Source organism: Blennius ocellaris (assembly GCF_963422515.1).
Source record: "Blennius ocellaris genome assembly, chromosome: 10".
Lineage (NCBI taxonomy): Eukaryota > Metazoa > Chordata > Actinopteri > Blenniiformes > Blenniidae > Blennius > Blennius ocellaris.
The window spans coordinates 10,980,058-10,992,899 of record NC_137659.1 but is presented as its reverse complement, the minus strand read 5'-3'; the positions used below and the strand labels follow the sequence as shown (position 1 = coordinate 10,992,899).

The 12,842-nt window shown below is 41.3% G+C and overlaps 1 protein-coding gene across 1 annotated transcript; it reads right to left on the bottom strand.

Annotated features, from left to right (window-relative positions):
- Positions 1 to 519: 519 nt before the first annotated feature.
- On the bottom strand, positions 520 to 11,859 carry marchf11 (membrane-associated ring finger (C3HC4) 11; the record flags this gene model as incomplete). The annotated part of the gene is made up of 4 exons (XM_080503944.1): positions 520 to 842; positions 953 to 1,145; positions 5,122 to 5,277; positions 11,491 to 11,859. The coding sequence occupies 4 exons, from the start codon at positions 11,857 to 11,859 to the stop codon at positions 520 to 522; spliced, it is 1,041 nt and encodes a 346-aa protein (XP_080360070.1).
- Positions 11,860 to 12,842: the final 983 nt, after the last annotated feature.

The following is a 12,842-nucleotide window of genomic DNA, read 5'->3' as shown; positions in this document are numbered from 1 at the left end:
TTGTCTAAGCAGTGTGAAATAGAAAAAAAAAAGGTTAATAAAACAAGCATTGACCGCTTAAATCAGTCACCACACAGCATGAATTAGTAACAGCAATTGAAGCTAAGTTATTAAGGATTCAGAGCTGTAGTAGCTACTCAAAGCATTCATTAGCACTCACAGCCTTATGACTTTAAACCATGATGAAATGTGTGACAATGTGCTTTATAACTTGTAACTTTCACTTCCAACACGACAGAAGTTCTTGTCTAATGTTGCAAAAGGAACCGTGCTATCTCTGAGTGGAAATCGACTCGCTGTCATCATGTCGGTCACCTAAAGTGTGGAGATTGGTTTGAGGACCAGCCCCAGAGAGAAACAAACATTAAAACATTAGAAAAAACATTTAATTAGAGACAAACCTTGGGGGGGGGGGGGGGGGGGGACTGATCATATGACTGTATAAACTTTGCTGCAGAGCTCAGACCACCACGTGCAGCCCATCAGATGCTTTGTTCCTGTACAAATACTGCTTGGCCTTTACACAGATGTTACACGAATGACAACCTCTCCTGAGTCGCTGTCCTGACTGAGGTTGTTTCGGGGTACCAGCCCGGGGCAGAAGGGCGCCAAACAGAGGCAGGTCCATGGCTGTGACCGCAGCTGGGTGGGGTGCAAGGGGCCACTTGGCCCAAAGGTGGCAAGAGGCAACCAAAGTGTCCTGGGGGCCAGAGTGGAGTGGCCAGTGCTGGTCTCTTCCATGTCCTTTGCCTTATTGTAGCTCTGAACATCCCAGTGGAGGTTCACCGCTCGCCATCGCATGAAGACATTGTACACCGCTGCTCCTTCATGGACAATCAAACCTGTTGTAAGGATAACAATCGACACATTAAAGACAAAATATTAAAAGGCCCAGGTATTTTGCATTTCATTGACATGGTTGTGTGACTTGCTCCCGCATTCCCAGGCTCACCTACGCAGACCAGGTCCATGAAGCCATACATGCCATAGCAGATCTGGAAGAGGACATCCCTACGCTGCCAGATTGCCTGCGGGCTGAGTGCCGACCACAGCAGCCAGGAGATACTGGCCACCAGGAAGAGCGAACCCAGGAACACTGCAATAATCTGCACCTTCTCCACGAGGGTGATGGTGATAGATTGCCACTGCACACAGAAAAGAGACAATGGATGGAAGTGAATCAAATGCAGGATAGTCAATGGCAATTGGTGCCTTCTCACACAAATCAAAGTATTTGGAAGAAAAAGCAGGAGGCTGAAAAGGTTTTATCTGGTGAGGTAGGCTGTTTATGATCAGCTGAGAAAAGCTTAGACTCATCTCCTCTCTGAAACAGTTTCAACATGAATCAATTGAATGACAGTTTGTTAAAGTTTCATTGGGAAAGATGAAGTCACTCTGAATACTAATAAAATACTTTTCAAACAAGCATCAAACGTCTTTCATCAAGACACTGAGCATTTGGTCAAATCCTCCTAAAGACACTTTGCGTCTGCTCGATTCTTCCTCGTGATTCTGCACATTTGGTTCAATCTTCCTACAAACACAAACTGCACGTAAAAGCAGTCATGGAAATATTGAGGAGAGGGAGGGGTAAAATCTACTTAACTTAGAAGCAAAAGGAAAAAGTCAGAAATCCAGTCACTTTTTGACTTAATCCGCTTTCTATGAACTCAAAATTAATGTTTCAAATATCCTTTTTATCATCAATCAAACGTAAGTATACATTCATTTGTATGATTCATTGTTGTTGTTTGTTTTAAAGACAACAAAACATTTAACAGTTGGACTTTTATGTAACTTTTAACTCTTCCTTTTCTTGTCAGGAATTATGAATTGAATCTTAATTTCTTTGGTTTTATTGAGCAATGAAATGTCCAGTGATAACAGCAGGAAAAAAGTAACATCTGTGTTGGTAGAAGATGTGATCTGTGTAGTCTAATGTATTTAATAATGCATATATAGTGCTTTTCAGGACACTCAAAGACGCTTTACATTGGATTATTCATTCACTCCATACTCGATTGTGGTAAACTATGTATGTAGCCACAGCTGCCCTCAGGCAGACTGACGGAAGCGGAGCTGCCAGACTGCACCATTAGCTCCTCCGACCACCAGCTAGGATGTTCAGGGAATCAAACCAGGAATCTTCCAATAGGGAGACAACCTCTCTACCAACCGAGCCTTGCTGCAACATTGTGTAGGTACCATCTCTGAATACCAAGATGTCATCCAAGTGGGGCCAAATGAAGAATGAAATGGGGTATATGAGGTGAGCAAATCCCCCACAAGAATGAGAACATCTGATTTTATATGTTGCTGCATATAAAGAGATTAAAATTATTTTCTTTTCTATCCAACAGGGAGCCACCAGCCTGACAAGGAGGACGCCAAACAGACTGTTGAACCGTGTCGTCCACACCCACACAGGTTGCTCCAGATTGCAGCAGTACCGAATCATGACCAAGCAGTTGAGATCTGCTCTGGATATGAACTACAGGCATGGCAACATCTCTAAAAAGGAGATGGCAGCAGCCAAGAAGAAGTGGAGAATGCTCATGGAGGGTGTAAAGAAAGAGGACAAGAGGTAAGCACAACGCACCCAACAAAACATTGTTTAAAGACGCCTTTGCTTTCCGTCTAAACTACCTCAGATTTTGGTAGAAAACTGAAAGGTGAAAAGCTGTCTTTTTCTGCAACGAGCACCAACCACTGTGCCACTGTGCAGCCCACATCTTTTTTTCATGCTGTGAAAATTCTATGATCATATATTCATTTTCTAGACATGATATGATACAAGGACGATCATCAATTCATGCTGTAGAATTGGAACTTTGAGTCTGAATGAGACAACTGACATTAAAGTGCTGATAAAAGATGTTTCATGGACATAGTTGTATTCACAAAATGAAAAAGTGGCGAGTTTCACAGTGTAGTCTTCAAATGTCCAACACCTTGCAACCAAAGCAATAAATGGCCATTACTCAGATATTGTGCAGTCTGCATCAAACTTCACATGAGCATGACCCACCAAACACCCAATGTGATTTAGATGTTGTGTTTTGGGGGTAAATCTGTTCAATCTGTAAATTTTGGGTTGTCATTGGACTACATTGGACAGTCTAAAAACAACACTATTTCAATGACTATATTTGGGCTAAATCAAGGCTATAACAGACTGAACAGATTTAGCCCAGAAAACAACATCTAAATCCAGTCGGGTGTTTGGTGGGAAGCTTTGGAGATAACAAATCTTTGTGCCAAAGTCAAATCAATAATGAGGGAATAGGATGTCGCGGAGTGAAGAACAGATAGCACACAATAAAGTTGATGAAAACAACATGGATTGTTGTCCAAAAGTGAGTGATTGAAGCTGCATGATGCATGTTTCAGAAATAAAGACTTCAGGCAGACTTTGTGGACAGAAACTAAATCTCCGCTGAGCCTCAGCTGTGTGTTTATACAGTCTGCTAGTGACTCAACTCCCATCTGGAGTGAACAGATATGAAAGGGCTTGAATGTTCCTCATTGAAATAAACGATCCAGAATGCAGATATTTTAATCCACCCGATCCTCTGCTTAGTTTTGGAAGGAAGGAGGACTGAAGGAATCCTCCTGCTCCAAGCTGACAGCAGGGACGTGATGAGGAAACAGAAACACTGGGCAGGTTCACATTTAACAACTTGTTTGCCTCAAAGTAACAAAAATAACCATCATTATGTCAGTGCTTTCAGTAGAAGATGGGGGTTGCACTTTACAAACTTAAAACAGGTCGAGTGAGAACTGAAAGCAGCAGAGGCTGATCTATCTGAACATAGGCATTATTAACGCAGAGGCTTTCAAATGCAGAGTCCAACACCTCCCACATTGCAGCCTGATTGTATTTGTCGTGAGACGCTGTCAGCTAAATTCTCACATCCTTACTCAGTCTCAACAGCAAGAGTTTTTAGTTTGCACTCTATAGTTGCATGGAAGCCCACAAGGTCTAAGGATTGATTACTTAAAACTGAGATGAGACTTTGGTGAATTATCTATACACACAAAGTGCACAGGAAATCTTTTGTATCCTTAAAACTGGCATCTAAACCTTTAGCTATATTAGATGGACACAGTATCTTCTTGATATAAGAGATCTTATTTTACTGGCTTATATATCACATCTATAAAATTGCACTAGTGGCAGTTGTTCATTTATTTCTAGTTTATGAGAAATGAATAGAGACCTTGCAACTAGCAAGCTATCCTTACAGGTGTTTATTCAGGAGGTCAATGAGAGTTAAATATGATTAATTACAGAGCGAAGGCATTTTACTTGACTTTGCCCATTTTGCAAGAAGAGCTCAGACAGATGCAGGTGGATTCATTTGTTGTCAGTTTGCCAATGAAACTGCCTTTTGCCAGCTTTTGTTCTGTGTGTCTTGTTTTTCTCCAACGCTGTGAATATTTCTGGGCATGAATTTAACAAGAGGGTCGATACATCAGTGACTGTAAAAACAATCCCTTGTTAATGCCTTCATAATGACTCAAAGAGCACGATTGATGGGAGAACACTGCAACCTCGAAGTTTTATTGCTCTGAAAAGCAGTTGAATTTAGAAAGAAAAGGCCAGAATGAAGATAATAATCCCTGTTAAGGTCACATCACTTTTCAGGCTCTTGAAACTATAAATCTGCTGTGTTTCCTTTGTTTCAGTAAGGTGAGAAATAAAGCAACCACGCACACCAAGTTATCCAGTATGACGAAGTTACCAGGTTCAACAGGTTCCCTTATAAGACTTTCCAGCTCGCTGGTCATTTATGAAAGTGGCTTACTGATACTGAAGGATATACTCCATCCCCTAGCATTTCTAATAAAATGTGGTTATTCAGAACCACTGACATGAGGACAGAGAAGACAGCAAAGTACACTTTCTTTTTTCAGCAAGCCATGAAATTAAACCTTTACCTTGTTAGATGTCCAATCAACTTCTTTTATGGCTGATATGCAAAACAAGAAATCGTCTTTAATTAATTTAACTTATTTGTTATTATTCAAAAAGCCAAGATTGCACTAATCACGGAAAAGCAGCATTTGCTTCAGGCCAAAACAGTAAAGAAAGAAAAACTGTGTCTGGTTGGTTTGTACCTGCCACGGCCTCTTCATGTTGATGGCGATGACTTGGAAGCGGTAGCAGCAGAGCTCACAGGTCCAGCAGCCCCGCTCACTGATCCACTTCAGCAGGCAGTGCTGGTGGGTGTAGCGCACCGAGCCATCACACCGGCATGGGTTCAACAAGTCCCCCTGGAGGCCAAAGAACGAGAAAAGGTCACCAAGGAAGAAAGTCTGATTCAAGGGGTGAAATGGGGAAAGAGGCAAAGTGACTCAAAAGGTAAACACTGCAGACGATCATCACAGACTGCATTCCCCATTGTTACTCACGTAAAGAAACATATACCTCGAAGTACAAGTTTAAATTAACTCTGTAGCTTCCACATCATTAAGGATGGCGCTAAATGCAAAACATTTAGAGGATGGCCGGATTCAAAGTACAGCCGGCACTCCTCCACATTGAGAGGTGGTTTACTTCGTCCTGATGTAGGCTCAACCTTGCGATTGGAACAACGATCCACTCCACTCACCTATCCAAATTTAAGAGGTTAAGCAGAATAAAAACCTCGGGGAAAAAAAAAAAAAAAAAGAACAAAAACCTCAATGATTGGTTACATTTCAGATTGAGGTAACAGAAAATGCACATCAATAAACAAAGCTCATCTGTGAGAACTCAAGGCTTGGTACATTGATACTGGATACCGGAAAAAAGTAGCAATATACAACTTTGATTTATTATTATTATTATTATTAGTAGTAGTAGTAGTAGTAGTAGTAGTAGTAGTAGTAGTAGTAGTAGTAGTAGTAGTAGTAGTAGTATTGATAACACTTTTCAACCTCTGATTATTTACGTCATAGACTGTGGTTATCAATTTTATCCCAACAAAGCAAAGGAAAAAACCACTAGTCACTTCATAGCCGCTCCATGTGGTCACTGTAATGTATTAAGTGTCACTAAACCTTTCATAATTAGAGAAAAGCTCTGCTTTTGGGTCCACTTTTGATCTCAAGTCCAACTTTAAGTGTCACTTTTCTCAGATATACCAGAAATCCTTGTTTTCAAGCTTCTGTTTGGTCTTTTTTCCCAGAAGGCGATACATCCAAGTATAAACACAACCTGTTCACCAGAGGGCCTTACCAGCATCGCTCAGATCAATGATCATTTCTCAAAGCTACAAAAGTCCCAGATATTAATGGCAGGATGCAGCATGTCATCAATCATTACAGCTGTATCTATTTGTTGTGATGGTCTCTTTTTTTTCCCTTGCTGGAGGCATTCCTCAAGCAGCCATTACTGCAGCTTTGACCTGCAGGCTGGACTGTGAGTGGCATATTAATAGTATATTAAGGTCAGTGGTCAGGGAGCTCATTTTTCATCATGTCATATTAACCTTGTGGGTTTGAAAGGACCTTGGAGGCTTTCGCTTGAATAAACTTGATGCGTGTCAGTTATCCACTAAAGAAGCGGCAGATAAAAACCATCATCAAGGACAACTTTAATGTGTCACTAAAATCTCAAAAGGAACATTCCCATAAAGGCAACCCATTTTTTTTCTTTTCAGTGCAACAAAAGCCAGTGAATTCACCGTCAACAAGATGGCCAACAAAGCTTTTTGACCAAAGCAATGGGAACTATGACACATCCTAAATATACAGATGCAACCTGAACCTTGGTGGGAGAAAACAGAGACAAAAACCGAGACAGACAAACCCAGACAGACAAACCCAGACGAACACAGATATAGTGGATTTCAAATCACCAACCTAACATGAATATTTGACTTATGAAAGGATACGAGAGTATGTGGAGAAAATCCACAGGTGAACATGAAAACTGTACAAAGAGAGGCACAGCTCTAAATCTGCACCTTTTTGCTGTGAGTTGACAATGCTCACCACTGCATGACACTGACCCTGGAGTAATCTCATATTTATACATTGTTTTGAGATGAGAATAACTGGGAGAGGAACAGTATAATCAAATACTAAAATTTGATGACCTGAGTAAGAAATTGGCAGCATCATGTTTACAAGATAGATAAATGTATCATATCATACCACCCTTGGGAGTGTTCAATAAAAAAAAAAACTGATGGGCATAAAATCTCCCTTGTGTTAACATGTTTTTTGTTTATAAAAAAAACAGCAATAACTAACCATTTTTTCCTTGTTGTGCCTAAAGCATTCTTATTACCGACCAGTCAAGCTTATCTTGGGGTTTTGAATGGTACTTGACATTGCAGTAGAGCTCCGAAACCAGTGAGCAAGTTGACCTAATTTCATCAGATAAACCTCTGACAGTAAGCTGTGTTCGAACTATTAAGACAAATTAATCAGTCAAGTCTTGTTTGGGCATTTAATATATATATTTAGATATATTTTCTTGATCAAAATTACATACACATTACATATCAGACACCCAAAGGTAAATGTAAAACAAAACAAAAACATTGCTCTTGACAATCAAATGGCAAAGGTAGCAAGACAAGTATATATTGAGTAAGAGTTTGTCCTGCTTATGACTTCTTATAATCAAGACGACAATACCAAAGCTGAACCTTATGTTTGGAATATTTTTGCTTAAGAAATGTCAGAAGTACGTAATACCGGTTACAAAGTTGATTAATGTTGCTATCGATTTCTTTATCAGTGATTCACTGTTCTTTCAAGGGTTTTCAACTACAATGGCTACTTCACTCTACACACCAGTGAATATTGTGATGATATTAAAAGCTCCATAATAATCTGGTGAGTAAGCTGCTACCTCATTTGAGACACTTTGTCTACGGTTGTGTCATTTTAGATAAACCGTCAAGCAGGAGCATGAAACAAACAGATAAGGCATTCCTCCAAATTGCTAAAAATAATGATAAAGCATGGGTTCTGCACAACAAAGCCCACTACATCTGACAAAGGATGGAGCTCATTTGGTGTATACTATTTTTTGCTGACAAAAAAGTGTGAAACTGGACTATAAAATTAGTGCCTTTTTTGGTCTCCACAAAAATAAGAACTAAAATAGAGCCGTTTTCTTGCAGCAGGTCTGTAATAAACATCATAGTCTCAGTTTTAAAACATATTTCACAAAAAAATAAAAATGGCAATTCACTGAAGTATAATTCCACCTTTTTTTATATTTAAAAACACTGTCACGGTGTGCATTCTCTGACATTAATATTTTATGCGTCTGTGAGCTTTTTGATAACTAGTCAGCTTGCCCAGCCTGAGGCAATTTATCAAAATCAAATATCAGTCTGGACCCGGAGGCAGAGTCATTGGATTATCTCTGCTAATAGGCTGTTGCCCACGTTCAGAAGACAGGATATTCACTTAGGCATTTACTGCTCTGACTCCTCTCTCTCGCTCTCTCTCTCTCTCTCTCTCTCTCTTGCTCTCTCTCTCTCTCTTTTTTTTTCTCTATCTGTCTGTCCTCGAGCTACAGCAGGAATGACTCGTCCCTCATCAAGCCTCACTGTCACAAGCCAAGCAGACCTGCAGAGTGTCCGATTTCATAGATGGTTGGACAGAGATCCCATTCATTCCCTACAGGTCCATATCTGTCCATCCACCTCCAGGAAGACCTGCAGACAGTGAGACTCATCGTCCAGGGACTACATTTATAATAAACGGATCATGCTTCAGTCACTGTTATCCACCTTTGATACAGCATGATGACCATAGTAACAATTGTTTCTATCTTTATTATTTTAGTCAGCTTGCACTCGAACTCGATCATTAGTATGCTTAGGGATGCTCTGGAAGGCATTTGACATTTATTCCATTATTTAATCATGACCAGACTTGCATAAATCCCAGAAGATAATGTGCTATAGATTACATGCTACAAAATAGTTCACAGAGAATGTGAATAATTAAAAGTTAGTCTGTGTGTGTGTGTGTGTGTGTGTGTGTGTGTGTGTGTGTGTGTGTGTGTGTGTGTGTGTGTGTGTGTGTGTGTGTGTGTGTGTGTGTGTGTGTGTGTGTGTGTGTGTGTGTGTGTGTGTGTGCCTGAATGGTTAAGACATGTATGGATGCAGTGTGAACCACATTGATATTCCAGCTTTCATTTTCTGATGTTATAAACTTTGATAAACATAATCTGTTAATTCTAATGTTTTGTTCACCTGTGGAAAAATGTGAAAAAAAAATGTAAATCCTTGGCTCAAATTGCATGACAAAACAGACTTGCTCATACCCAAATTTGATGTTTTTCTACATTTTTGCCACTTGCTTGAACTGATCCCAGCAGTTTGTTGGCATAAGAAATGAGCTGTCTCTCATTATCATGTTTATTACACAAAATAAATCCATCAGTAAGCCTGTTTTGCACTCCAAAGGTTCTACAGTCGCATGCAGATCTTTGTAAAAACATGCTTCAAAATACTGTTTTAATTTACTGGTGAGTTCACAAAAACACGACTAATCATTGACAAATACTGAGTTAGAATGCAATAAAATCCATGACAGATTGTTGACGCCCACACATTTCTTTAAAGGAGAAATTTGCTTCTCTGCAAAAAAGGCTGAGACCTGCTGTCAAAAACAAAGAGCTCTCAGTGTACTTGGCTTCCGTAGATTACCATATATTATCTTCATTCAAACTGATGAAATTGGTTAAACTGATTAATGAAAAACAGGCACGAAGAGCCCTGCTCGGGGTCTTGTGGGGACAGGCCTGTAGTGTTTATCTTTATTTTAGTTTGAAAGGTTGTTAACTCATGTTACCCACTGTAAATATGTGCAAATAAAGTACCGGTAATTACTGTGTGTTCCTCCAAGGTCAGTGCACAATTCAGTCAACATATATAGCATACCTCTTTTTTTCATTATTATTATTATCAGTCACAAATAAACAAACAAATGAAAGCAGTTTGAAAGTGGAATGAAAGTTGGCATTAAATACAAAAATAATTGTTTTGAAAAGGATACAACAGCGATTTTTGAATCTCAGTGATTGAGAAATTGTTGTGGGTAAAGTCAAACACCAAGCTATGCCACTCAGAGTGTCTTCTCCTCTCTGAATGTTAAAAATGTATATGCAATTGAGGAAACTAGTCTGGAACAGATGCAGCCTATGAGAGAAAGAATAAACATCTCATTGACTGATATATTTAAAAAGTTTGTAAAACAAAATATGCCAAAAGTGCTGCAGTGTGATTTTGTACTGTGAGAATTGAAGGGAAACAGACTATATTTTATGTCATACAATAAAATCTCACTGTAATGGCTTATTTAGTAGTTTGGGGTTTTTTTGTTTAGTTTTTTCCTGGAGCGTAACTTGTGAATTTATACCTTCTGTCAGTAGTATACATAGTGAGATTTGAGAGCCCCAGAGGATCCTTAACTTGGAAGCAGATGGTCATCAGCAAAAGGAAGAATAACTCAATGTTATTACATAAAATCTCATGGAAGAGATTTGGTAAACAGCCAGCATCTGAACATTTATCACCTCACATAGCAGTCATGTGATTTCAGGTTTACAAAACTTTATGTTTAAAACATTTGCAGCTGTTTGAGCATCTAATGTCACATTCAACAAATGTGTACTGGTTGACACATTTGCCTTTTTGAACCCATATTGATGCAGGCACCGGTTCACCTGCTCTATGTTGCAATACACAAGGCTTCGTGGTGATTTTCTCTTGTATCTGAAGATAAATACAAATGATTAAATAATTCAACACGTTCAAGCAAAATGTGAAAGTTCTCAATCAAACAGTCAAATAAAACGTTATATTGTGGTAACAACTTGTGCTACAACTTGTGATGGACTTTGAATTACTGATGCATTCCAGGGTTGGCTTCAAATGCATTTCAGGGGGGTCTTTTGGGGTATTTAGACAACGTTACATACTTTTGGAAACAACAAAAAAGTTTGGAATTGGATTGTCAGACCCAGGAAAATGTTGTGTATTTCTGGCAATTTGGTTTGTAAAATACAAAATACTGATAGTCCTCATTATAAGATCGAGCTTTTAGTGCCCCTGAAGAGACCTTGGGGGAATCATTGAGCTTTGTAACTGCTGAATATATTGTATTCTGTCCCTGGTGGCTGCTTCAGCACCACGGACAGCGCACGGTTCGTTTCATGGGCTGCAGAAAGCGTTCACACAAAAACACCTCTTTAACTAATTACCTTTTAAGTTGTTGTTTTTTTTGGTTTTCCTTCTTTTTTTTAGCCTCGGTTTGGTTGGTTTTTCTGCCACCTAAGACCCACAAATTGTCCAGTCATGCCGACCATGAAGTCTGAAGCCTCCACTCAGCAACTTCCAATTAGATAAGTGGCTGTCAGCCAGTGACTCACCCTGTTTAATTCAACTCATTCACAAAACTGGGACTTTTGATCCCACAACAGTTTTGTTAAGGAACTCCCGGATACATTGTGTGAGTACATGTTGGCTGTACCTGCTCTGCGCCCTGGAAGCAGATCCTGCAGCTCGGAGTGGGGATGCTGGTCTCGCTGCTGCAGTTTGAATGCATCGCCTGCGGCTTGCAGGACCTGCCCCCGATCGCCCCGTCCTCACTGGAGAAATTCCCCCCGTTGTCCTCCTCTGTGCCCCCATCGCTCGCATCCCCACAGCTCCGGCCCTCCCGGCAGTCCTCTGCCTCCTCCGACTCCTCTCCGCGCGGCGCCTCGTCCTCGTCGTCGGGGTGCGGACGTCCTTGGGCGCCGCTCGGTTCCCCGTCCTCCTCCCAGGTGTGGCGGTGGGTGATGGGGGTGCCTCCCCTAGCCTCCCCACAAACTGGACCAGCCTCTCCCTCCTCTGTGCTCATAATAAAATGAAAAGTCGAGATACAATTGCATAGATGCCACCCGATGAGCAGACACAGTATCCACCACCGCTGCTGATCGACGCAGGGATGTGATGAAGCCTTCAGGCTCTCTGGCGGCGGATGTTTCCCCGCTCCGTGGTTTCCAAAACCGAGCTGAAGCCGAACCTACTGTGTGACCACTGGGCAGAGGTGCAGACAAGCCGCCGGAAGCCCCCGATTCTGAGGACCGTCGGTGCGCTGGAATCGCCTCATGCGCTCCGGAGATCCGGGGAGCGTCTCCAAACAGCCTCCATGCATCGCAACGGGATTCCGCCGTCCTTAAGCGCCTAAATCCCCCTCTTCCTCTCCCCTTCCTCCTCCTCCACCTCCTCACACTCCGCCTCCGTCTTCACTTCCCACAGCTCGCACTGACGGCAACACAGAAGCTGTTACCGGGGGGAGGCGGGCTGAGACGCTCCTGGTGTGCGCCACTCTCTCCCCTGCCGAGGTTCCCTTGAGCCAAAACCCAAACCCAGGGCGGTTGCAACTTCTCTGATGAGCCGTGCACTCTCAGGAAACAGTAAAGCTCGTTTCCCCAGAGAGATGGCCAATCAATCACATTATTATGCCATCAATATGATGGAGGAGATAACGTCCCACAGCCGCGCAGACACCACTTCAGCAGAGCTGAGCTGCGTCATATTCATATTCACAGCAGCAGCAGCTCAAGTCTTTCCTCCAGTCCTTAGACCAGCACAAAGAAGAGTTCATGGAGAGATGTGGTTTCCATTGAAGAGCTCACCTGATGGGATACAAATGAACAGGAGTGGTGATTTTTTATGTTCAGCCTCAGCCTATGAATGATTCGACATTTACAACCGAAGCATCAGGTGCTGCACACTGAGGTTGTGAGGTATCACTTATGCCTCATAGCCAAAATATCAAGTTCAAGTCCTTCCTGGAATGTTCTGTATAGAGATTGCATGTTTCCCCTCTGTGTGCAT